Consider the following 26,572-nt stretch of genomic DNA (forward strand, 5'->3'; position numbering starts at 1 on the left):
AGACTGTCCTGTGCTGCTGAAAGACCAGGTGAAGTCAAAGACTGTCCTAAGCTGCTGAAAGACCAGGTGAAGACAAATAATGTCCTAAGCTGCTGAAAGACCAGGTGAAGTCGAAGACTGTCCTGTGCTGCTGGGAGACCAGGTGAAGTCAGACTGTCCTAAGCTGCTGAAAGACCAGGTGAAGTCTAAGACTGACCTGTGCTGCTGGAAGACCAGGTGAAGTCTAAGACTGTCCTAAGCTGTTGAAAGACCAGGTGAAGACAAAGACTGTCCTGTGCTGCTGGAAGACCAGGTGAAGTCGAAGACTGTCCTGTGCTGCTGGGAGACCAGGTGAAGTCAGACTGTCCTAAGCTGCTGAAAGACCAGGTGAAGTCTAAGACTCTCCTGTGCTGCTGAAAGACCAGGTGAAGTCTAAGACTGTCCTAAGCTGTTGAAAGACCAGGTGAAGACAAAGACTGTCCTGTGCTGCTGGAAGACCAGGTGAAGTCAAAGACTGTCCTAAGCTGCTGAAAGACCAGGTGAAGACAAAGACTGTCAAGTGCTGCTGGGAGACCAGGTTAAGACAACGACTGTCCTGTGTTGATGGGAGACCAGGTGAAGACAAAGACTGTCATGTGTTGATGGGAGACCAGGTGAAGACAAAGACTGTCCTGTGCTGCTGGGAGACCAGGTGAAGTAAAATACTGTCCTGTGCTGCTGGGAGACCAGGTGAAGACAAAGACTGTCCTGTGCTGCTGGGAGACCAGGTGAAGACAAAGATAGTCCTGTGCTGCTGGGAGACCAGGTGAAGACAATGACTGTCCTGTGCTGCTGGGAGACCAGGTGAAGACAATGACTGTCCTGTGCTGCTGGGAGACCAGGTGAAGACAAAGACTGTCCTGTGCTGCTGGGAGACCAGGTGAAGTCAAAGACTGTCCTGTACTTCTGAGAGACCAGGTGAAGTCAAAAACTGTCCTGTTCTGCTGAGAGACCAGGTGAAGTCAGACTGTCCTGTGCTGCTGGGAGACCAGGTGAAGTCAAAGACTGTCCTTTGCTGCTGAGAGACCAGGTGAAGTCAAAGACTGTCCTGTGCTGTTGGGAGACCAGGTGAAGTCAAAGACTGTCCTAAGCTGCTGAAAGACCAGGTGAAGTCAAAGACCGTCCTAAGCTGCTGAAAGACCAGGTGAAGACAAAGACTGTCCTAAGCTGCTGAAAGACCAGTGAAGACAAAGACTGTCCTAAGCTGCTGAAAGACCAGGTGAAGACAGACTGTCCTGTGCTGCTGAAAGACCAGGTGAAGACAAATACTGTCCTGTGCTGTTGAAAGACCAGGTGAGGACAAAGACTGTCCTGTGCTCCTGAGAGACCAGGTGAAGTCAAAGACTGTCCTAAGCTGCTGAAAGACCAGGTGAAGACAAAGACTGTCCTAAGCTGCTGAAAGACCAGTGAAGACAAAGACTGTCCTGTGCTGCTGAAAGACCAGGTGAAGTCAAAGACTGTCCTAAGCTGCTGAAAGACCAGGTGAAGACAAATAATGTCCTAAGCTGCTGAAAGACCAGGTGAAGTCGAAGACTGTCCTGTGCTGCTGGGAGACCAGGTGAAGTCAGACTGTCCTAAGCTGCTGAAAGACCAGGTGAAGTCTAAGACTGACCTGTGCTGCTGGAAGACCAGGTGAAGTCAAAGACTGTCAAAAGCTGCTGAAAGCCCAGGTGAAGACAAAGACTATCATGTGCTGCTGGGAGACCAGGTGAAGTCAAAGACTGTCCTGTTCTGCTGAGAGACCAGGTGAAGTCAAAGACTCTCCTGTGCTGCTGGGAGACCAGGTAAAGACAATGACTGTCCTGTGCTGCTAAAAGACCAGGTGAAGACAAAGAATGTCCTAAGCTGCTGAAAGACCAGGTGAATTCGAAGACTGTCCTGTGCTGCTGGGAGAACAGGTGAAGTCAAAGACTGTCCTAAGCTGCTGAAAGACCATGGAGACAAAGACTGACCTAGGCTGCTGGGAAAACTGGTGAAGTCAGACTGTCCTAAGCTGCTGAAAGACCAGGTGAAGATAAAGACTGTCCTGTGCTGCTGGGAGACCAGGTGAAGTCAAAGACTGTCCTGTGCTGCTGGGAGACCAGGTGAAGTAAAAGACTGTCCTGTTCTGCTGAGAGACCAGGTGAAGTCAAAGACTGTCCTGTTCTGCTGAGAGACCAGGTGAAGTCAAAGACTGTCCTGTGCTGCTGGGAGACCAGGTGAAGACAAAGACTGTCCTGTTCTGCTGAAAGACCAGTGAAGACAAAGACTGTCCTAAGCTGCTGGGAGACCAGGTGAAGTCAGACTGTCCTAAGCTGCTGAAAGACCAGGTGAAGTCTAAGACTGCCCTAAGCTGTTGAAAGACCAGGTGAAGTCAAAGACTGTCCTGTGCTGCTGGGAGACCAGGTGCAGTCAAAGACTGTCCTAAGCTGCTGAAAGACCAGGTGAAGTCAAAGACTGTCCTGTGCTGCTGAAAGACCAGTGAAGACAAAGACTGTCCTAAGCTGCTGGGAGACCAGGTGAAGACAAAGACTGTCCTAAGCTGCTGGGAGACCAGGTGAAGACAAAGACTCTCCTGTGCTGCTGAAAGACCAGGTGAAGTCTAAGACTGCCCTAAGCTGTTGAAAAAACAGGTGAAGACAAAGACTGTCCTGTGCTGCTGGGAGATCAGGTGAAGACAAAGACTCTCCTGTGCTGCTGAAAGACCAGGTGAAGTCTAAGACTGTCCTAAGCTGTTGAAAGACCAGGTGAAGACAAAGACTGTCCTGTGCTGCTGGAAGACCAGGTGAAGTCAAAGACTGTCCTAAGCTGCTGAAAGACCAGGTGAAGACAAAGACTGTCAAGTGCTGCTGGGAGACCAGGTTAAGACAACGACTGTCCTGTGTTGATGGGAGACCAGGTGAAGACAAAGACTGTCATGTGTTGATGGGAGACCAGGTGAAGACAAAGACTGTCCTGTGCTGCTGGGAGACCAGGTGAAGTAAAATACTGTCCTGTGCTGCTGGGAGACCAGGTGAAGACAAAGACTGTCCTGTGCTGCTGGGAGACCAGGTGAAGACAAAGATAGTCCTGTGCTGCTGGGAGACCAGGTGAAGACAATGACTGTCCTGTGCTGCTGGGAGACCAGGTGAAGACAATGACTGTCCTGTGCTGCTGGGAGACCAGGTGAAGACAAAGACTGTCCTGTGCTGCTGGGAGACCAGGTGAAGTCAAAGACTGTCCTGTACTTCTGAGAGACCAGGTGAAGTCAAAAACTGTCCTGTTCTGCTGAGAGACCAGGTGAAGTCAGACTGTCCTGTGCTGCTGGGAGACCAGGTGAAGTCAAAGACTGTCCTTTGCTGCTGAGAGACCAGGTGAAGTCAAAGACTGTCCTGTGCTGTTGGGAGACCAGGTGAAGTCAAAGACTGTCCTAAGCTGCTGAAAGACCAGGTGAAGTCAAAGACCGTCCTATGCTGCTGAAAGACCAGGTGAAGACAAAGACTGTCCTAAGCTGCTGAAAGACCAGTGAAGACAAAGACTGTCCTAAGCTGCTGAAAGACCAGGTGAAGACAGACTGTCCTGTGCTGCTGAAAGACCAGGTGAAGACAAATACTGTCCTGTGCTGTTGAAAGACCAGGTGATGACAAAGACTGTCCTGTGCTCCTGAGAGACCAGGTGAAGTCAAAGACTGTCCTAAGCTGCTGAAAGACCAGGTGAAGACAAAGACTGTCCTAAGCTGCTGAAAGACCAGTGAAGACAAAGACTGTCCTGTGCTGCTGAAAGAACAGGTGAAGTCAAAGACTGTCCTAAGCTGCTGAAAGACCAGGTGAAGACAAATAATGTCCTAAGCTGCTGAAAGACCAGGTGAAGTCGAAGACTGTCCTGTGCTGCTGGGAGACCAGGTGAAGTCAGACTGTCCTAAGCTGCTGAAAGACCAGGTGAAGTCTAAGACTGACCTGTGCTGCTGGAAGACCAGGTGAAGTCAAAGACTGTCAAAAGCTGCTGAAAGCCCAGGTGAAGACAAAGACTATCATGTGCTGCTGGGAGACCAGGTGAAGTCAAAGACTGTCCTGTTCTGCTGAGAGACCAGGTGAAGTCAAAGACTGTCCTGTGCTGCTGGGAGACCAGGTGAAGACAAAGACTCTCCTGTGCTGCTGGGAGACCAGGTAAAGACAATGACTGTCCTGTGCTGCTAAAAGACCAGGTGAAGACAAAGAATGTCCTAAGCTGCTGAAAGACCAGGTGAATTCGAAGACTGTCCTGTGCTGCTGGGAGAACAGGTGAAGTCAAAGACTGTCCTAAGCTGCTGAAAGACCATGGAGACAAAGACTGACCTAAGCTGCTGGGAAAACTGGTGAAGTCAGACTGTCCTAAGCTGCTGAAAGACCAGGTGAAGATAAAGACGGTCCTGTGCTGCTGGGAGACCAGGTGAAGTCAAAGACTGTCCTGTGCTGCTGGGAGACCAGGTGAAGTAAAATACTGTCATGTTCTGCTGAGAGACCAGGTGAAGTCAAAGACTGTCCTGTTCTGCTGAGAGACCAGGTGAAGTCAAAGACTGTCCTGTGCTGCTGGGAGACCAGGTGAAGACAAAGACTGTCCTGTTCTGCTGAAAGACCAGTGAAGACAAAGACTGTCCTAAGCTGCTGGGAGACCAGGTGAAGTCAGACTGTCCTAAGCTGCTGAAAGACCAGGTGAAGTCAAAGACTGTCCTGTGCTGCTGGGAGACCAGGTGCAGTCAAAGACTGTCCTAAGCTGCTGAAAGACCAGGTGAAGTCAAAGACTGTCCTGTGCTGCTGAAAGACCAGTGAAGACAAAGACTGTCCTAAGCTGCTGGGAGACCAGGTGAAGACAAAGACTGTCCTAAGCTGCTGGGAGACCAGGTGAAGACAAAGACTCTCCTGTGCTGCTGAATGACCAGGTGAAGTCTAAGACTGCCCTAAGCTGTTGAAAAAACAGGTGAAGACAAAGACTGTCCTGTGCTGCTGGGAGATCAGGTGAAGACAAAGACTCTCCTGTGCTGCTGAAAGACCAGGTGAAGTCTAAGACTGTCCTAAGCTGTTGAAAGACCAGGTGAAGACAAAGACTGTCCTGTGCTGCTGGGAGACCAGGTGAAGTCTAAGACTGTCCTAAGCTGCTGAAAGACCAGTGAAGACAAAGACTGTCCTAAGCTGCTAGGAGACCAGGGGAAGACAAAGACTGTCCTGTGCTGCTGAAAGACCAGGTGAAGTCAAAGACTGTCCTGTGCTGCTGAAAGACAAGTGAAGACAAAGACTATCCTAAGCTGCTGCGAGACCAGGTGAAGTCAGACTGTCCTAAGCTGCTGAAAGACCAGGTGAAGACAAAGACTGACCTGTGCTGCTGGAAGACCAGGTGAAGTCAAAGACTGTCCTAAGCTGCTGAAAGACCAGGTGAAGACAAAGACTGTCCTGTGCTGCTGGGAGACCAGGTGAAGACAAAGACTGTCCTGTGCTGCTGGGAGACCAGGTGAAGTCAAAGACGGTCCTGTGCTGCTGGGAGACCAGGTGAAGACAATGACTGTCCTGTGCTGCTGGGAGACCAGGTGAAGTCAAAGACTGTCCTGTGCTGCTTGGAGACCAGGTGAAGTCAAAGACTGTCCTGTGCTGCTGGGAGACCGGGTGAAGACAAAGACTGTCCTGTGCTGCTGAAAGACCAGGTGAAGACAAAGACTGTCCTGTGCTGCTGGGAGACCAGGTGAAGACAAAGACTGTCCTGTGCTACTGGGAGACCAGGTGAAGACAAAGACTGTCCTGTGCTGCTGGGAGACCAGGTGAAGACAAAGACTGTTCTGTGCCACTGGGAGACCAGGTGAAGTCAAAAACACATTATGGATAAATACAGGACAGATCAAAACATGGGCAAACAGGACAGATCATCTGCCCGTGAAACAGGAAACAGAATCTTACTATAAATCTGAGTCTTACGGTCGATCGAGTCAGCAAACACCTCTCCATAGATCATCCAGTAGGGCATGTAGAAGATGTTCCTGGCCAAACGCCATGTTGGCTCCTCATCAGGGTGCAAGATGGCCTGCCGCGACACCCCGAAACTCATCAACACCACCAACATGATTATCACGAAGTACAGCATGTCGATCATCTACAGAACATAGAACACAGCATGTTATTCATTCTAATATAGAACACAGCATGTTAATCATTCTAATAATCAACACAGCATGTTAATCATTCTAATATCGAACACAGCATGTTAATCATTCTAATAATCAACACAGCATGTTAATCATTCTAATATAGAACACAGCATGTTAATCATTCTAATATAGAACATAGCATGTTAATTATTCTAATATAGAACATAGAACACAGCATGTCAGTAATTCTAATATAGAACATAGAACACAGCATGTTAATAATTCTAATATAGAACACAGCATGTTAATCATTCTAATATAGAACATGGAACACAGCATGTTAATCATTCTAATATAGAACATAGAACACAGCATGTTAATCATTCTAATATAGAACATAGAACACAGCATGTCAGTAATTCTAATATAGAACATAGAACACAGCATGTTAATAATTCTAATATAGAACACAGCATGTTAATCGTTCTAATATAGAACAAAGAACACAGCATGTCAGTCATTCTAATATAGAACACAGCATGTTAATCATTCTAATATAGAACACAGCATGTTAATCATTCTAATATAGAACATAGAACACAGCATGTTAATCATTCTAATATAGAACATAGAACACAGCATGTTAATCATTCTAATATAGAACATAGAACACAGCATGTCAGTAATTCTAATATAGAACATAGAACACAGCATGTTAATTATTCTAATATAGAACATAGAACACAGCATGTTAATAATTCTAATATAGAACATAGAACACAGCATGTCAGTAATTCTAATATAGAACATAGAACACAGCATGTTAATCATTCTAATATAGAACACAGCATGTTAATAATTCTAATATAGAACACAGCATGTTAATAATTCTAATATAGAACATAGAACACAGCATGTTAATAATTCTAATATAGAACATAGAACACAGCATGTTAATAATTCTAATATAGAACATAGAACACAGCATGTTAATCATTCTAATATAGAACACAGCATGTTAATTATTCTAATATAGAACATAGAACACAGCATGTCAGTAATTCTAATATAGAACATAGAACACAGCATGCTAATAATTCTAATATAGAACATAGAACACAGCATGTTAATCATTCTAATATAGAACATGGAACACAGCATATTAATCATTGTAATTTGGAACATAGAATGTCAGTCATCTGGATTAAATGATTTATAATTAAGCCAATGGGATGCCATTATTTGTTTTGCTTCTAACATGTCCTCAACATTTGGAGCAGTACCCTCCTCCCCTTCCTCCTCTGGTATCTTCAGAGGTAGTAGGCCTCAAGACAAGCAGACTGAGTATCTTCTGTATGGGGGGCTAACCCCCTGTAACCTGTGCTGTATGACACAATACTTTTTGATTGGGGAATATTAGTGATGTAAGATGAGGAGAAAGCAGCTGGATGAAGTTATAAAACCACCATAGTAATAATCTTTCAGGATTTGTTGTGGTTTTATCCTCTATAATATTTCATGTATGTAATGTTGTCTCTGGAGCAGCCTACTAACTTTGAAATATCAAACAAAAATCAATCAATCAATGATGTTACCATTTTCCCAATCATCATGACATAGGGTCCCAGGTACTTGTTGACCCCGAAGATGTCGAGCACCCTGATGTACCAGAAGATGATGTCTATGCAGTAGATGACACGTCCGATGCCCAGGAGGGGTTCGTTCTGCAGCCTCAGCAGAAGACCAACCAGGAAGGTGGAGATGGCTGCCAGGTCAGTGATGTTCCAGACCTCTTGCAGCCATACGTTGATCTTCTGCTTCAGCTTCCCAGGCTCTGACATTAGGATCTATGGGTCAAGGTCAAAGTTAGTAACCCAGGCTCTGACATCAGGATCTAAGGGTCAAGGTCAAAGTTAGTAACCCAGGCTCTGACATCAGGATCTAAGGGTCAAATTCAAAGTAAGGCTCTGACATCAGGATCAATGGGTCAAGGTCAAAGTTAGTAATCCCAGCTCTGACATCAGGATCTATGGGTTAAGGTCGAAGTTAGTAAGTAAGCCTTGTCTGAGCCAGAACCGGGCATGGGGTACGATGTCCTATTTCTGTAGCGAAGCATCTTGATGTACACTACACCCTGTCTGACTTCAGGGTCGATGAAGGAAGTACAAAGCATCAATCAATGCTCACATACAGTACAGTTGCATCTGAAATAGCCTATTACCTATAACATATTTATATAGGAGGTAAGATGGTATATAGTGCACTATAGATGCAATATTGTTGGGAATATTTTATTTTCAGCTGAGAATGAATTCCCCAAGCTTACTTGAACTTGACGTTAATTTACCTGTCTGACTTTCTCGAAGCCGAGCGTTAGGATGTAGGCAATGACGGTCCACTCCTGGATGGACGGCCATCGCTCCATCTTCACCAGGATTATGTAGTTATACAGCATCAGGTAGCCCAGGTAGGAGATCTAACAGAGAAATAGATAGACCACATAACATAACACAACATGCCGCTAGACATCAGGTAGCCCAGGTAGGTCTCTTTAGTGTTTTATTAGGATCAGGTAGGAGGTCTGTTTAGTGTTTTAATAGGATCAGGTAGGAGGTCTGTTTAGTGTTTTATTAGGATCAGGTAGGAGGTCTGTTTAGTGTTTTATTAGGATCAGGTAGGAGGTCTGTTCAGTGTTTTATTAGGATCAGGTAGGAGGTCTGTTTAGTGTTTTATTAGGATCAGGTAGGAGGTCTGTTTAGTGTTTTATTAGGATCAGGTAGGAGGTCAGTTTAGTGTTTTATTAGGATCAGGTAGGAGGTCTGTTTAGTGTTTTATTAGGATCAGGTAGGAGGTCTGTTTAGTGTTTTATTAGGATCAGGTAGGAGGTCTGTTTAGTGTTTTAATAGGATCAGGTAGGAGGTCTGTTTAGTGTTTTATTAGGATCAGGTAGGAGGTCTGTTTAGTGTTTTATTAGGATCAGGTAGGAGGTCAGTTTAGTGTTTTATTAGGATCAGGTAGGAGGTCAGTTTAGTGTTTTATTAGGATCAGGTAGGAGGTCAGTTTAGTGTTTTATTAGGATCAGGTAGGAGGTCTGTTCAGTGTTTTATTAGGATCAGGTAGGAGGTCAGTTTAGTGTTTTATTAGGATCAGGTAGGAGGTCTGTTCAGTGTTTTATTAGGATCAGGTAGGAGGTCAGTTTAGTGTTTTATTAGGATCAGGTAGGAGGTCTGTTTAGTGTTTTATTAGGATCAGGTAGGAGGTCTGTTTAGTGTTTTATTAGGATCAGGTAGGAGGTCTGTTCAGTGCTTTATTAGGATCAGGTAGGAGGTCTGTTTAGTGTTTTATTAGGATCAGGTAGGAGGTCTGTTTAGTGCTTTATTAGGATCAGGTAGGAGGTCTGTTCAGTGCTTTATTAGGATCAGGTAGGAGGTCAGTTTAGTGTTTTATTAGGATCAGGTAGGAGGTCAGTTTAGTGTTTTATTAGGATCAGGTAGGAGGTCAGTTTAGTGTTTTATTAGGATCAGGTAGGAGGTCTGTTTAGTGTTTTATTAGGATCAGGTAGGAGGTCTGTTCAGTGTTTTAATAGGATCAGGTAGGAGGTCTGTTTAGTGTTTTATTAGGATCAGGTAGGAGGTCTGTTCAGTGTTTTATTAGGATCAGGTAGGAGGTCTGTTTAGTGTTTTATTAGGATCAGGTAGGAGGTCTGTTTAGTGTTTTATTAGGATCAGGTAGGAGGTCTGTTCAGTGTTTTATTAGGATCAGGTAGGAGGTCAGTTTAGTGTTTTATTAGGATCAGGTAGGAGGTCTGTTCAGTGTTTTATTAGGATCAGGTAGGAGGTCAGTTTAGTGTTTTATTAGGATCAGGTAGGAGGTCAGTTTAGTGTTTTATTAGGATCAGGTAGGAGGTCTGTTTAGTGTTTTATTAGGATCAGGTAGGAGGTCTGTTCAGTGTTTTATTAGGATCAGGTAGGAGGTCTGTTTAGTGTTTTATTACTGTAGTGATACTTACGGTGTTGAACCAGAACTTGGTGAACGGGGCATCATAGAACTCATAGATCCTCCGTCCAATGGGCTTCCTCCTGACATTACTGCTGCCCTCCTCTTCATCCCCCTTCCTTGACACAACGTCATCCTGAAACAATAAATTGATCAATCAACCAATAAATCAATCAATACAAAATAACACCAGGAATCACTGGTACTAGGGGCCTATCTGTTACCCTGTTATTTTCGGCCTGTCGGCCTCCCTGTTACCCTGTTATTATCGGCCTACCTGTTACCCTGTTACTATCAAATAAAATAAAATGTTATTGGTTGCATACACATGGTTAGCAGATGTTAATGCGAGTGTAGCAAAATTCTTGTGCTTCTAGTTCCGACCGTGCAGTAGTATGTAACAAGTAATCTAACAATTTCACAACAAATACCTTATACACACAAGTGTAAAGGAATGATTAAGAATATGTACATACAAATATATGGATGAGCGATGGCCGAACGGCATAGGCAAGATGCAGTAGATGGTATAGAGTACAGTATATACATTTGAGATGAGTAATGTAGGCTATGTAAACATTATATAAAGTGACATTGTTTAAGTGACTAGAGAACTTTATTACATCCAATTATTTAATTATTAAAGTGGCTAGAGATTGAGTGTGTATGTTGGCAGAAGCCACTCAATGTTAGTGATGGCTGTTTAACAGTCTGATGGCTTTGAGATAGAAGCTGTTTTTCAGTCTCTCGGTCCCAGCTTTGATGCACCTGTACTGCCCTCGCCTTCTGGATGATAGCGGGGTGAACAGGCAGTGGCTCGGGTGGTTGTTGTCCTTGATGATCTTTTTGGCCTTCCTGTGACATTGGGTGGTGTAGATGTCCTGGAGGGCAGGTAGTTTGCCCCCGGGGGTTGCGTTGTGCAGACCTCACTACCCTCTGGAGAGCCTTACGGTTGTGGGCGGAGCAGTTGCCGTACCAGGCGGTGATCCAGCCCGACAGGATGCTCTCGATGCATCTGTAAAGGTTTGAGTGCTTTTGTTGACAAGCAAAATTTCTTCAGCCTCCCGAGGTTTGAGAGGCGCTGTTGTGCTTTCTTCACCATGCTGTCTGTGTGGGTGGACCAATTCAGTTTGTCCGTGATGTGTACGCCGAGGAAATTAAAACTTACTACCCTCTCCACTACTGTCCCGTCGATGTGGATAGGGGTGTGCTCCCTCTGCTGTTTCCAGAAGTCCACAGTCATCTCCTTTGTTTTGTTGACGTTGAGTGTGAGGTTATTTTCCTGACACCACACTCCGAGGGCCCTCACCTCCCTGTAGGCTGTCTCCTTGTTGTTGGGAATCAAGCCTACCACTGTAGTGTCGTCTGCAAACTTGATGATTGAGTTGGAGGCGTGCAAGGCCATGGGTGAACAGGGAGTACAGGAGAGGGCTGAGAACACACCCTTGTGGGGCCCCAGTGTTGAGGATCAGCGGGGTGGAGATGTTTCCTACTCTCACCACCTGGGGGCGGCCCGTCAAAGTCCAGGACTCAGTTGCACAGGGCGGGGTTGAGACCCAGGGTCTCGAGCTTAATGGCAAGTTTGGAGGGTACTATGGTGTTAAATGCTGAGCAGATGGATTAGGGCGGTGTGCAGTGTGGTTGCGATTGTGTCGTCTGTCGACCTATTGGGGCGGTAAGCAAATTGAAGTGGGTCTAGGGTGTCAGGTAGTGTGGAGGTGATATGATCCTTGACGAGTCTCTCAAAGCAATTCATGATGACGGAAGTGAGTGCTACGTCCCATAGTCGTTTTGGCTCAGTTACCTTAGCTTTCTTGGGAACAGGAACAATAGTGGCCCTCTTGAAGCATGTTAGAACAGCTGTAGACCCTGCCACATACGTCTCATGTCTGGGCCATGGAATTGAGACTCTACTTTGTCTCTATACTGAAGCTTAGCTTGTTTGATTGCCTTGGCGAGGGAATAGCTACACTGTTTGTATTTGGTCATGTTTCCGGTCGCCTTGCCATGATTAAAAGCCATGGTACGCGCTTTCAGTTTTGGGCGAATGTTTCTGGTTGAGGAATGGTTTAATGGTCACCGTGGGTACCACATCACCGATGCACTTGCTAATAAACTCGCTCACCGAATCAGCGTATTCATCAATGTTATTGTCTGAGGCAATCTGGAACATATCCCAGTCCACTTGATCGAAGCAATCTTGAAGCGGGGAATTGGATTGGTCAGACCAGTTTTGAACAGACCTGAGCACGGGCGTTTCCTGTTTTAGTTTCTGTCTATAGGCTGAGAGCAACAAAATGGAGTTGTGGTCAGATTTGCCGAAAGGAGGGCGAGGAAGGGCTTTGTATGTATCTCTGAAATTAGAGTAGCAATGATCCAGGGTGTTGTCAGCCCGGGTAGCGCATTCGATATGCTGATAAAATTCCGGGAGCCTTGTTTTCAGATTAGCCTTGTTAAAATCCCCAGCTACAATAAATTCAGCCTCAGGATATGTGGTTTCCAGTTTACATAGAGTCCAATTAAGTTCTTTCAGGCCCGTCGAGGTGTCTGCTTGGTAGGGATATACACGGCTGGGATTATAATCGAAGAGAATTCTCTTGGTAGATAATGCGGTCGGCATTTGATCGTAAGGAATTCTAGGTCAGGTGAACAAAAGGACTTGAGTTCCTGTATGTTGTTATGATCACACCACGACTCGTTAATCTTAAGGAAAACACCGCCCTTCTTCTTACCAGAGAGATGTTTGTTTCTGTCGGAGCGATGAGTGAAGAAACCGGGTAGCTGTACCGACTCTGATAACGTATCCCGAATGAGCCATGTTTCTGTGAAACAAAGAATATTACAATCTCTGATGTCTCTCTGGAAGGCACCCCTTGCTCGAATTTTGTCTACCTTGTTGTCAAGAGACTGGACATTGGCGAGTAGTATACTCGGGAGCGGTGGGTCGTGTGCCCGTCTACGTAATCTGACCAGAAGACCGTTCCGTCTGCCCCTTCTGCGGTGCCGTTGTTTTGGGTCGCCTGCTGGGATCCAATCCATTGTCCTGGGTGGTGGTCCAAACAGAGGATCCACTTCGGGAAAGTCGTATTCCTGGTCGTAATGTTTGTAAGTTGAAGTTGCTCTTATATCCACTAGTTCCCCCCGGCTGAATGTAATAAGACTTACATTTTCCTGGGATTAACAGTGTAAGAAATAATAAGTAAAACACCTAAATACTGCATAGTTTCCTAAGAACGCGAAGCGAGGCGTCCATCTCTGTCGGCGCCAAAAACATTCACATATCGACCTCTGCTACACTGTTACTAGGGGCCTACCTAGTAGTAACAGGGTAACAGATACCCTGTTACTAGGGGCCTACCTGTTACCCTGTTGCTATCGACCTATATGTTACACTGTTACTAGGGGCACAGTAACAGTGTAACAGACATGCCCCTAGTAACAGTGTAACAGATAGGCCACTAGTAAGTGTATCTGTTACCCTGTTACTATCGACCTATCTGTCTGTTAGCATGTTACTAGGAGCCTATCTTGGGTTGTGCCGCGGCGGAGATCTTTGTAGGCTATACTCAGCCTTGTCTCAGGATGGTAAGTTGGTGGTTGAAGATATCCCTCTAGTGGTGTGGGGGCTGTGCTTTGGCAATTTGGGTGGGGTTATATCCTTCATGTTTGGCCCAGTCCGGGGGTATCATCGGATGGGGCCACAGTGTCTCCTGACCCCTCCTGTCTCAGCCTCCAGTATTCATGCTGCAGTAGTTTATGTGTCAGGGGGCTAGGGTCAGTTTGTTATATCTGGAGTACTTCTCCTGTCTTATCCGGTGTCCTGTGTGAATTTAAGTATGCTCTCTCTAATTCTCTCTTTCTCTATTTCTCTCGGAGGACCTGAGCCCTAGGACCATGCCTCAGGACTACCTGGCATGATGACTCCTTGCTGTCCCCAGTCCACCTGGCCATGCTGCTGCTCCAGTTTCAACTGTTCTGCCTTATTATTATTGGACCATGCTGGTCATTTATGAACATTTGAACATCTTGGCCATGTTCTGTTATAATCTCCACCCGGCACAGCCAGAAGAGGACTGGCCACCCCTCATAGCCTGGTTCCTCTCTAGGTTTCTTCCAGGGTTTTTGCCTTTCTAAGGAGTTTTTCCTAGCCACCGTGCTTCTACACCTGCATTGCTTGCTGTTTGGGGGTTTTAGGCTGGGTTTCTGTACAGCACTTTGAGATATCAGCTGATGTACGAAGGGCTATGTAAATACATTTGATTTATCTTAGAAAAGTTTGAAGCCTTTTATCCTGTTACTATCGACCTATCTGTTACACTGTTACTAGGGGCCTATCTGTCTGTTCCAATGTTACTAGGAGCCGATCTGTTAAACTGTTACTGAGGGCCTATATATTACACTGTTACTATGGGCCATTCTATTACAGTGTTACTAGGGGCCTACATTTTACACTGTTACTAGGGGCCAATCTTTCACACTGTTACTAGGGACCTATCAGTTACACTGTTACTTGGGTCCTATTTGTTATCCTGTTACTATGGGCCAATCGGTTACACTGTTACTAGGGTCCTATATTTTACCCTGCTACTATGGGCCAATCGGTTACACTGTTACTAGGGGCCAATCGGTTACATTGTTACTAGGGGCCTATCTTTTACACTGTAGCTATGGGCCTATCGGTCTCAGTGTTACTAGGGGCCTATCTTTTACACTGTAGCTATGGGCATATCGGTCTCAGTGTTACTAGGGGCCTATCTTTTACACTGTAGCTATGGGCCTATCGGTCTCAGTGTTACTAGGGGCCTATCTTTTACACTGTAGCTATGGGCCTATCGGTCTCAGTGTTACTAGGGGCCTATCTTTTACACTGTTGCTATGGTTCTATCTGTTTGATGTAATTTTTTTGTTGTTGTATTTTTTGGGGGCCCCCGAGTAGCGCTGCTGTCTAAGGTACTGCTTTTCAATGCAAGAGGTGTCACTACAGTCCCTGGTTCGAATCCAGGCTGTATCACATCCGGCCCTGATTGGGATTCCCATAGGGTGGTGCACAATTGGCCCAGTGTCGTCTGGGTTTGGCCGGGGTAGGCCGTCATTGTAAATAAGAATTTGTTCTTAACTGACTTGCCTAGATAAATAATGGTTAAATAAAAAAATTGTGATAATTGTTACAAGTAGTGACTTTGCTGATAGGTCACTCTGGAGCACCTGCTAAATGACTAAAATGTCAATATAAGTTCAAGGAACAGAGACTTGTGGATGAACATCTCATCACTCTGACAAGCATTTTATGATATGTTGGCCAACCAGAGTCTTCTGTACCTTGCCAGCGTCATCGTCCTTGTCTTTCCCTTCTTCAGAGTCAGCTGTGTAGGACTGGTCTTCTCCTTTGAAGTCCACCAGCAGCAGAATTGATGGAGGGAATATGATGCCCAGAATCACCTAGAAAGACAAAAATCCTTGTCACAAAGTGCTTAAACAGTAACCCGGCCCAGACCCCAAAGAGCTTGCAGAGCAGATCTGCAGAACTGTCTGTACCGTATAGATATGAAGGGTATTGTCCGTGTGGTCATGAAAGTCAGTCTGTTTCTGAACTCATGGGGTTGTTTCTGCTCTACAGCAAAGAGTAAAGCAGCATGAAAGTCTGTTTCTCAACTCATGGGGTTGTTTCTGCTCTACAGCAAAGAGTAAAGCAGCATGACAGTCTGTTTCTCAACTCATGGGGTTGTTTCTGCTCTACAGCAAAGAGTAAAGCAGCATGACAGTCTGTTTCTCAACTCATGGGGATGTTTCTGCTCTACAGCAAAGAGTAAAGCATGACAGTCTGTTTCTCAACTCATGGGGATGTTTCTGCTCTACAGCAAAGAGTAAAGCATGACAGTCTGTTTCTCAACTCATGGGGTTAGGGTTAGAGTTCAGTGATGCTGGTGTTGGTATGTCAAGCTAAGGAGGGAGGTTTACCAGTTCAACTCCGTTAATTTACCTTAAGCCCAGGGTTCTTCCCCATTCTCAGATTTCCCATCCACATGTCGGTCAGCAGCATCTGACTGCAGGTGTGGGCGATGAAGTCTCTGTGCTTGGCGGCCACGGCCAGCTTCAGACAGGTAGAGTTGCTCCAGTTGGTCAGCTCATACGTCAGCAGCTTCATGGCCACCTGTTCATCGTGCTTATAGGACTGGTCCAGGAGCTCGTAGGCAAGCTGGCCAAACTCCCTGTGGAGAAAGAGTAATATCTTTTTACTAAGTTTACTAACTATATGGCCTGAAAAATCTGATCTTAATCCGGCTTGCTATACTAAGCACAATGGGAAATAGGGTGTATGGAACTATAGGTTGAAATATGCCGTCATTGTAAATAAGAACTTGCTTGAAGGACCATGAAAATTAGGAGACCGTAGGTGAGGCAAAAGTATAACTATTTTAGGGATTGTGTAACGTTTTAATCAGGGACAACCTGCCTGTCTGATGATCACAAGAGGAAGCACTACCTCATTTGGAGAAGTATAAGAGAGGAACCTCTATCTCAGTAGTGGGAGAAGTATAAGAGAGGAACCACTATCTCAGTAGTGGGAGATGTCTAAGACAGGAACCACTATCTCAGTAGTGGGAGAAGTATAAGACAGGAACCACTATCTCAGTAGTGGGAGAAGTATAAGACAGGAACCACTATCTCAGTAGTGGGAGAAGTATAAGACAGGAACCACTATCTCAGTAGTGGGAGAAGTATAAGAGAGGAACCACTATCTCAGTAGTGGGAGAAGTATAAGACAGGAACCACTATCTCAGTAGTGGGAGAAGTATAAGAGAGGAACCACTATCTCAGTAGTGGGAGAAGTACAAGACAGGAACCACTATCTCAGTAGTGGGAGAAGTACAAGACAGGAACCACTATCTCAGTAGTGGGAGAAGTACAAGACAGGAACCACTATCTCAGTAGTGGGAGAATTACAAGACAGGAACCACTATTTCAGTAGTGGGAGAAGTACAAGACAGGAACCACTATCTCAGTAGTGGGAGAAGTACAAGACAGGAACCACTATCTCAGTAGTGGGAGAAGTACAAGACAGGAACCACTATCTCAGTAGTGGGAGAAGTACAAGACAGGAACCACTATCTCAGTAGTGTGATAAGTATAAGACAGGAACCACTATCTCAGTAGTGGGAGAAGTATAAGACAGGAACCACTATCTCAGTAGTGGGAGAAGTATAAGACAGGAACCACTATCTCAGTAGTGGGAGAAGTATAAGACAGGAACCACTATCTCAGTAGTGGGAGAAGTATAAGACAGGAACCACTATCTCAGTAGTGGGAGAAGTATAAGACAGGAACCACTATCTCAGTAGTGGGAGAAGTATAAGACAGGAACCACTATCTCAGTAGTGGGAGAAGTACAAGGCAGGAACCACTATCATTAGAGGGATAAGTATAATACAGGAACCACTATCATTAGAGGGAGAAGTATAAGACAGGAACCACTATCATTAGTGGGAGAAGTATAAGACAGGAACCACTATCTCAGTATTGGGAGAAGTTTAAGACAGGAACCACTATCTCAGTAGTGGGAGAAGTATAAGACAGGAACCACTATCTCAGTAGTGGGAGAAGTATAAGACAGGAACCACTATCTCAGTATTGGGAGAAGTTTAAGACAGGAACTCACTTGGAGTTGTTGTCCAGGTCCTGGGCGATGTCGTCCACCAGTTCAGATGACTCTTTAGCCATGGCTGTGTATAGCTTACAGGCCACCAGAGCCTTGGCCATGGCCTCCTCCCCACGTTGCCACAGAAACAGCGCCATCTTCTGGCGCTTCATGAGAACTGCCCACACCATCAGCTCGTGGAAGGGGTAGGTGAAGCGACAGACCTCAGGGTCGTCCACATCTATCTCTACCTCCTCCTCTTTCTTCTTCTTCCCTTTCTTCTTCTTTCCCCTCGGCTCGTCGTCCTGGTGACACAGGAAGTGACACGTGTGAAGTGAGGATGTTAGGGCAGATAACACACAGAGGGGAACTTTTAGAATAGTGTTGTGCAGATAACTTTATTTATAATAGTTTTGTGTTTGTGAACTGTACCCTCTAACATCTCTCATTGTAAAGGAAAATAACGTTTCCAGCATTGTTGAATGAAGGAAATATGTACAGTATTTCTTGAACAAAGACTTGCTATTACCTCCAGCCCCAGCATCTTCAAGGCTTTTGGCTGCAAACAACCAGAAGAAAATAGATATATGTTAGAAAGTGTCAATAACATCACATGATAAAGACACGTGTCATAAACATCACATGATGAAGACACATCTGTTACATGGTGAGGCTTTCTACTGTGTTTGTTCTCAGATCTAGTTTCTAATGTCACCCGTCTTACCCTCTTCAGCCCGTAAAGGTTGTTATAGCGCTAACTAGTCTTACCCTCTTCAGCCCGTAAAGGTTGTTATAGCGCTAACTAGTCTTACCCTCTTCAGCCCGTAAAGGTTGTTATAGCGCTAACTGGTCTTGTCCTCTTCGGTCAATACAGATTGTTATAGAGCTAACTAGTCTTGTCCTCTTCGGTCAATACAGGTTGTTATAGCGCTAACTAGTCTTGTCCTCTTCGGTCAATACAGGTTCTTATAGTGCTAACTAGTCTTGTCCTCTTCGGTCAATACAGATTGTTATAGAGCTAACTAGTCTTGTCCTCTTCGGTCAATACAGGTTGTTATAGTGCTAACTAGTTTTGTCCTCTTCGGTCAATACAGGTTGAGACAGAGTGAACTAGTCTTGTCCTCTTCAATCAATACAGATTGTTATAGTGCTAACTAGTCTTGTCCTCTTCGGTCAATACAGATTGTTATAGTGCTAACTAGTCTTGTCCTCTTCGGTCAACACAGGTTGTTATAGTGCTAACTAGTCTTGTCCTCTTCGGTCAATACAGGTTGAGACAGAGTGAACTAGTCTTGTCCTCTTCGGACAATACAGATTGTTATAGTGCTAACTAGTCTTGTCCTCTTCGGTCAATACAGATTGTTATAGTGCTAACTAGTCTTGTCCTCTTCGGTCAACACAGGTTGTTATAGTGCTAACTAGTCTTGTCCTCTTCGGTCAACACAGGTTGTTATAGTGCTAACTAGTCTTGTCCTCTTCAATCAATACAGATTGTTATAGTGCTAACTAGTCTTGTCCTCTTCGGTCAATACAGGTTGAGACAGAGTGAACTAGTCTTGTCCTCTTCGGTCAATACAGATTGTTATAGAACTAACTAGTCTTGTCCTCTTCGGTCAATACAGATTGTTATAGTGCTAACTAGTCTTGTCCTCTTCGGTCAATACAGGTTGAGACAGAGTGAACTTGTCTTGTCCTCTTCAATCAATGCAGATTGTTATAGTGCTAACTAGTCTTGTCCTCTTCGGTCAATACAGGTTGAGACAGAGTGAACTAGTCTTGTCCTCTTCGGACAATACAGATTGTTATAGTGCTAACTAGTCTTGTCCTCTTCGGTCAATACAGATTGTTATAGTGCTAACTAGTCTTGTCCTCTTCGGTCAACACAGGTTGTTATAGTGCTAACTAGTCTTGTCCTCTTCGGTCAACACAGGTTGTTATAGTGCTAACTAGTCTTGTCCTCTTCAATCAATACAGATTGTTATAGTGCTAACTAGTCTTGTCCTCTTCGGTCAATACAGGTTGAGACAGAGTGAACTAGTCTTGTCCTCTTCGGTCAATACAGATTGTTATAGAACTAACTAGTCTTGTCCTCTTCGGTCAATACAGATTGTTATAGTGCTAACTAGTCTTGTCCTCTTCGGTCAATACAGGTTGAGACAGAGTGAACTAGTCTTGTCCTCTTCAATCAATACAGATTGTTACAGTGCTAACTAGTCTTGTCATCTTCGGTCAACACAGGTTGTTATAGAGCTAACTAGTCTTGTCATCTTCGGTGAATACAGATTGTTATAGTGCTAACTAGTCTTGTCCTCTTTGGTCAATACAGGTTGAGACAGAGTGAACTAGTCTTGTCCTCTTCGGTCAATACAGATTGTTATAGAAGTAACTAGTCTTGTCCTCTTCGGTCAATACAGATTGTTATAGTGCTAACTAGTCTTGTCCTCTTCGGTCAATACAGATTGTTATAGAGCTAACTAGTCTTGTCCTCTTCGGTCAATACAGGTTGAGACAGAGTGAACTTGTCTTGTCCTCTTCAATCAATACAGATTGTTACAGTGCTAACTAGTCTTGTCATCTTCGGTCAATACAGGTTGTTATAGCGCTAACTATTCTTGTCCTCTTCGGTCAATACAGGTTGTTATAGTGCTAACTAGTCTTGTCCTCTTCGGTCAATACAGGTTGAGACAGAGTGAACTAGTCTTGTCCTCTTCGGTCAATACAGATTGTTATAGAACTAACTAGTCTTGTCCTCTTTGGTCAATACAGATTGTTATAGAAGTAACTATTCTTGTCCTCTTCGGTCAATACAGATTGTTATAGTGCTAACTAGTCTTGTCCTCTTCGGTCAATAGAGATTGTTATAGAGCTAACTAGTCTTGTCCTCTTCGGTCAATACAGGTTGAGACAGAGTGAACTTGTCTTGTCCTCTTCGGTCAACACAGGTTGTTATAGTGCTAACTAGTCTTGTCCTCTTCGGTCAACACAGGTTGTTATAGTGCTAACTAGTCTTGTCCTCTTCAATCAATACAGATTGTTATAGTGCTAACTAGTCTTGTCCTCTTCGGTCAATACAGGTTGAGACAGAGTGAACTAGTCTTGTCCTCTTCGGTCAATACAGATTGTTATAGAACTAACTAGTCTTGTCCTCTTCGGTCAATACAGATTGTTATAGTGCTAACTAGTCTTGTCCTCTTCGGTCAATACAGGTTGAGACAGAGTGAACTAGTCTTGTCCTCTTCAATCAATACAGATTGTTATAGAGCTAACTAGTCTTGTCCTCTTCAATCAATACAGATTGTTACAGTGCTAACTAGTCTTGTCATCTTCGGTCAACACAGGTTGTTATAGAGCTAACTAGTCTTGTCATCTTCGGTCAATACAGATTGTTATAGTGCTAACTAGTCTTGTCCTCTTTGGTCAATACAGGTTGAGACAGAGTGAACTAGTCTTGTCCTCTTCGGTCAAAACAGATTGTTATAGAAGTAACTAGTCTTGTCCTCTTCGGTCAATACAGATTGTTATAGTGCTAACTAGTCTTGTCCTCTTCGGTCAATACAGATTGTTATAGAGCTAACTAGTCTTGTCCTCTTCGGTCAATACAGGTTGAGACAGAGTGAACTTGTCTTGTCCTCTTCAATCAATACAGATTGTTACAGTGCTAACTAGTCTTGTCATCTTCGGTCAATACAGGTTGTTATAGCGCTAACTATTCTTGTCCTCTTCGGTCAATACAGGTTGTTATAGTGCTAACTAGTCTTGTCCTCTTCGGTCAATACAGGTTGAGACAGAGTGAACTAGTCTTGTCCTCTTCGGTCAATACAGATTGTTATAGAACTAACTAGTCTTGTCCTCTTTGGTCAATACAGATTGTTATAGAAGTAACTAGTCTTGTCCTCTTCGGTCAATACAGATTGTTATAGTGCTAACTAGTCTTGTCCTCTTCGGTCAATAGAGATTGTTATAGAGCTAACTAGTCTTGTCCTCTTCGGTCAATACAGGTTGAGACAGAGTGAACTTGTCTTGTCCTCTTCAATCAATGCAGATTGTTATAGTGCTAACTAGTCTTGTCCTCTTCGGTCAATACAGGTTGAGACAGAGTGAACTAGTCTTGTCCTCTTCGGACAATACAGATTGTTATAGTGCTAACCAGTCTTGTCCTCTTCGGTCAATACAGATTGTTATAGTGCTAACTATTCTTGTCCTCTTCGGTCAATACAGGTTGTTATAGCGCTAACTAGTCTTGTCCTCTTCGGTCAACACAGGTTGTTATAGTGCTAACTAGTCTTGTCCTCTTCGGTCAATACAGGTTGAGACAGAGTGAACTAGTCTTGTCCTCTTCGGTCAATACAGATTGTTATAGAACTAACTAGTCGTGTCCTCTTCGGTCAATACAGATTGTTATAGTGCTAACTAGTCTTGTCCTCTTCGGTCAATACAGGTTGTTATAGTGCTAACTAGTCTTGTCCTCTTCGGTCAATACAGGTTGAGACAGAGTGAACTAGTCTTGTCCTCTTCGGTCAATACAGATTGTTATAGAACTAACTAGTCTTGTCCTCTTTGGTCAATACAGATTGTTATAGAAGTAACTAGTCTTGTCCTCTTCGGTCAATACAGATTGTTATAGTGCTAACTAGTCTTGTCCTCTTCGGTCAATAGAGATTGTTATAGAGCTAACTAGTCTTGTCCTCTTCGGTCAATACAGGTTGAGACAGAGTGAACTTGTCTTGTCCTCTTCGGTCAACACAGGTTGTTATAGTGCTAACTAGTCTTGTCCTCTTCGGTCAACACAGGTTGTTATAGTGCTAACTAGTCTTGTCCTCTTCAATCAATACAGATTGTTATAGTGCTAACTAGTCTTGTCCTCTTCGGTCAATACAGGTTGAGACAGAGTGAACGAGTCTTGTCCTCTTCGGTCAATACAGATTGTTATAGAACTAACTAGTCTTGTCCTCTTCGGTCAATACAGATTGTTATAGTGCTAACTAGTCTTGTCCTCTTCGGTCAATACAGGTTGAGACAGAGTGAACTAGTCTTGTCCTCTTCAATCAATACAGATTGTTATAGAGCTAACTAGTCTTGTCCTCTTCAATCAATACAGATTGTTACAGTGCTAACTAGTCTTGTCATCTTCGGTCAACACAGGTTGTTATAGAGCTAACTAGTCTTGTCATCTTCGGTCAATACAGATTGTTATAGTGCTAACTAGTCTTGTCCTCTTTGGTCAATACAGGTTGAGACAGAGTGAACTAGTCTTGTCCTCTTCGGTCAAAACAGATTGTTATAGAAGTAACTAGTCTTGTCCTCTTCGGTCAATACAGATTGTTATAGTGCTAACTAGTCTTGTCCTCTTCGGTCAATACAGATTGTTATAGAGCTAACTAGTCTTGTCCTCTTCGGTCAATACAGGTTGAGACAGAGTGAACTTGTCTTGTCCTCTTCAATCAATACAGATTGTTACAGTGCTAACTAGTCTTGTCATCTTCGGTCAATACAGGTTGTTATAGCGCTAACTATTCTTGTCCTCTTCGGTCAATACAGGTTGTTATAGTGCTAACTAGTCTTGTCCTCTTCGGTCAATACAGGTTGAGACAGAGTGAAGTAGTCTTGTCCTCTTCGGTCAATACAGATTGTTATAGAACTAACTAGTCTTGTCCTCTTTGGTCAATACAGATTGTTATAGAAGTAACTAGTCTTGTCCTCTTCGGTCAATACAGATTGTTATAGTGCTAACTAGTCTTGTCCTCTTCGGTCAATAGAGATTGTTATAGAGCTAACTAGTCTTGTCCTCTTCGGTCAATACAGGTTGAGACAGAGTGAACTTGTCTTGTCCTCTTCAATCAATGCAGATTGTTATAGTGCTAACTAGTCTTGTCCTCTTCGGTCAATACAGGTTGAGACAGAGTGAACTAGTCTTGTCCTCTTCGGACAATACAGATTGTTATAGTGCTAACCAGTCTTGTCCTCTTCGGTCAATACAGATTGTTATAGTGCTAACTATTCTTGTCCTCTTCGGTCAATACAGGTTGTTATAGCGCTAACTAGTCTTGTCCTCTTCGGTCAACACAGGTTGTTATAGTGCTAACTAGTCTTGTCCTCTTCGGTCAATACAGGTTGAGACAGAGTGAACTAGTCTTGTCCTCTTCGGTCAATACAGATTGTTATAGAACTAACTAGTCGTGTCCTCTTCGGTCAATACAGATTGTTATAGTGCTAACTAGTCTTGTCCTCTTCGGTCAATACAGATTGTTATAGAGATAACTAGTCTTGTCCTCTTCGGTCAATACAGGTTGAGACAGAGTGAACTAGTCTTGTCCTCTTCAATCAATACAGATTGTTACAGTGCTAACTAGTCTTGTCATCTTCGGTCAACACAGGTTTTTATAGAGCTAACTAGTCTTGTCATCTTCGGTCAATACAGATTGTTATAGTGCTAACTAGTCTTGTCCTCTTTGGTCAATACAGGTTGAGACAGAGTGAACTAGTCTTGTCCTCTTCGGTCAATACAGATTGTTATAGAAGTAACTAGTCTTCTCCTCTTCGGTCAATACAGATTGTTATAGTGCTAACTAGTCTTGTCCTCTTCGGTCAATACAGATTGTTATAGAGCTAACTATTCTTGTCATCTTCGGTCAATACAGATTGTTATAGTGCTAACTAGTCTTGTCCTCTTTGGTCAATACAGGTTGAGACAGAGTGAACTAGTCTTGTCCTCTTCGGTCAATACAGATTGTTATAGAAGTAACTAGTCTTCTCGTCTTCGGTCAACACAGGTTGTTATAGAGCTAACTAGTCTTGTCCTCTTCGGTCAATACAGATTGTTATAGTGCTAACTAGTCTTGTCCTCTTCAATCAATACAGATTGTTACAGTGCTAACTAGTCTTCTCGTCTTCGGTCAACACAGGTTGTTATAGAGCTAACTAGTCTTGTCCTCTTTGGTCAATACAGATTGTTATAGTGCTAACTACTCGTCCTCTTCGGTCAATACAGGTTGAGACAGAGTGAACTAGTCTTGTCCTCTTCAATCAATACAGATTGTTATAGAGCTAACTAGTCTTGTCCTCCTCAGTCAACACAGGTTGTTATAGAGCTAACTAGTCTCACCCTCTTCTGGCTGTAGAGGTTGTTATAGAGCGAACTAGTGTTGCCTCTTCAGCCTGTAGAGGTTGTTATAGAGATAACTAGTCTTACCCTCTTCAGCCCGTAGAGGTTGTTGTAAAGCGCCCTGAAGTTCTTCCTGGTGTAGTTACAGCGGTACGCCCCACCCATCAGGTACTCCATCACCAGACCAATGTCAATCAGAGTGATCTGGTAGTCTGGCGGGAGGTTGCCCTGGAACACCACAGATTATATTCACAGATGACATTTCTGTAATCCCTGATTACACACCTGGCTGTAACAGCACAAACTACAGTTTAATTCAGCTGAAACAGGACAAATAATGTTGAATGAGGAAGAATAGGTTCCATGAATCAGAGAGATCATCGTACCTTCTTGACATCTCTCACCACAACATGCAACGTGTTAGCAGGACCCAGTCTCTGTGTGTTAGGAAGAGAAAGTTGTTCAATATGAATAACCCTACAACTGGATATGGGGTTGATTTGGGATTCAGGGCAAGTCTCTACATTAGTGTGGTCTTGTCTCATCTAAAAGTGTTGTACAGCTCCTCCAGACGAGAAATGGTGGACGTTATGATCTGTCTGTCTGTCTGTCTCTCTGTCTGTCTGTCTGTCTCACCGTGTTGTACAGCTCCTCCAGGCGAGGAATGGTGGACGTTATGATCTGTCTGTCTGTCTGTCTGTCTGTCTGTCTCTCTGTCTGTCTGTCTCACCGTGTTGTACAGCTCCTCCAGGCGAGGAATGGTGGACGTTATGATCTGTCTGTCTGTCTGTCTCTCTGTCTGTCTGTCTCACCGTGTTGTACAGCTCCTCCAGGCGAGGAATGGTGGACGTTATGGTCTGTCTGTCTGTCTGTCTCTCTGTCTGTCTGTCTCACCGTGTTGTACAGCTCCTCCAGGCGAGGGATGGTGAGGAAGTGGTGGATGTTGACGCCGTTCTCTATCAGCAGCTTGACAAAGTCCACCCTGTCCAGCACCAAGGCATCCATCATGGCCTGCTCCAGAGAGTTCACCTGGGAGACACATTCATGACTGGTGCCACTACTCTTTCTATTTAGATGCCGGTGCTCATGGTATTTCAGAGCTAATATTCCCATAGGAAGTCCAAGTACTCAAGCAGTTTAAAATGTTAAGCACCGGGCCAACTCAGGTCTTACCCATCGCATTAGTTCTATCTTCCTAGGGTCAGTCTCCTCTGGTGGTTCAGGCTTGGCCTTCCCTCCCTTCCCCTTTTTCCCCCGGGCCTTGGCCTTGTTCCTGGGGGCAGCGGCTGGACTCTTCGGCCTCTCTGTGGTAGTGGCTACGGTACCACTGCTGTTAGCTAGGGCACTGGCAGGCTGGGGGAGGAGGGGTGGTTCATTGCAAAAAAAAACATTTTCATTAAAACGGATTGGTTTTTGTGTTCATGTTCATAATCAACTAGTAGGATTAATCATCTTTATCCAGAAAGATGAGGGGAAATGTTAAGAGTCCAATTCCTTAAATTGTGATTTATATATAGAGGGTCCTTACAAAGCCTTAATACCCTGGTGTGATCACTGTACCTATTGGATCATATAGGGATCATATTACGGCAGGTTATGATCTACTGTTCAGGATGTTCCTAGATCTCTGCCGTTAAACCTGTGTGTCTGTCTGTATCAAAAATCATTTCAGTTAGTGCTGTCTGACATCCTTCCTGTTAATACTGTACATGTAAAGGTGATGCTTCATGGCAGGTTTGTATGGTGTTTT

General features: G+C 44.2%; 1 protein-coding gene across 1 annotated transcript in view; it reads right to left on the reverse strand.

Annotated features, from left to right (window-relative positions):
* Positions 1 to 26,572, reverse strand: part of LOC109867068 (transient receptor potential cation channel subfamily M member 1-like) — a 111,394-nt gene that overhangs the window by 34,336 nt on the left and 50,486 nt on the right. Inside the window, exons 11-22 of the mRNA XM_031801479.1 lie at positions 25,996 to 26,175; positions 25,717 to 25,851; positions 25,209 to 25,259; positions 24,910 to 25,050; positions 18,250 to 18,279; positions 17,742 to 18,025; positions 16,065 to 16,293; positions 15,404 to 15,523; positions 10,098 to 10,220; positions 8,436 to 8,564; positions 7,684 to 7,935; positions 5,919 to 6,093 (exon numbers count right to left, since the gene is read on the reverse strand). Of these exons, the coding sequence (XP_031657339.1) occupies positions 5,919 to 6,093; positions 7,684 to 7,935; positions 8,436 to 8,564; positions 10,098 to 10,220; positions 15,404 to 15,523; positions 16,065 to 16,293; positions 17,742 to 18,025; positions 18,250 to 18,279; positions 24,910 to 25,050; positions 25,209 to 25,259; positions 25,717 to 25,851; positions 25,996 to 26,175 (1,849 nt within the window). The remainder of the gene's footprint in view (positions 1 to 5,918; positions 6,094 to 7,683; positions 7,936 to 8,435; positions 8,565 to 10,097; positions 10,221 to 15,403; positions 15,524 to 16,064; positions 16,294 to 17,741; positions 18,026 to 18,249; positions 18,280 to 24,909; positions 25,051 to 25,208; positions 25,260 to 25,716; positions 25,852 to 25,995; positions 26,176 to 26,572) is intronic.

Source organism: Oncorhynchus kisutch, linkage group LG22 (assembly GCF_002021735.2).
Source record: "Oncorhynchus kisutch isolate 150728-3 linkage group LG22, Okis_V2, whole genome shotgun sequence".
Classification (NCBI taxonomy): Eukaryota; Metazoa; Chordata; class Actinopteri; order Salmoniformes; family Salmonidae; genus Oncorhynchus; species Oncorhynchus kisutch.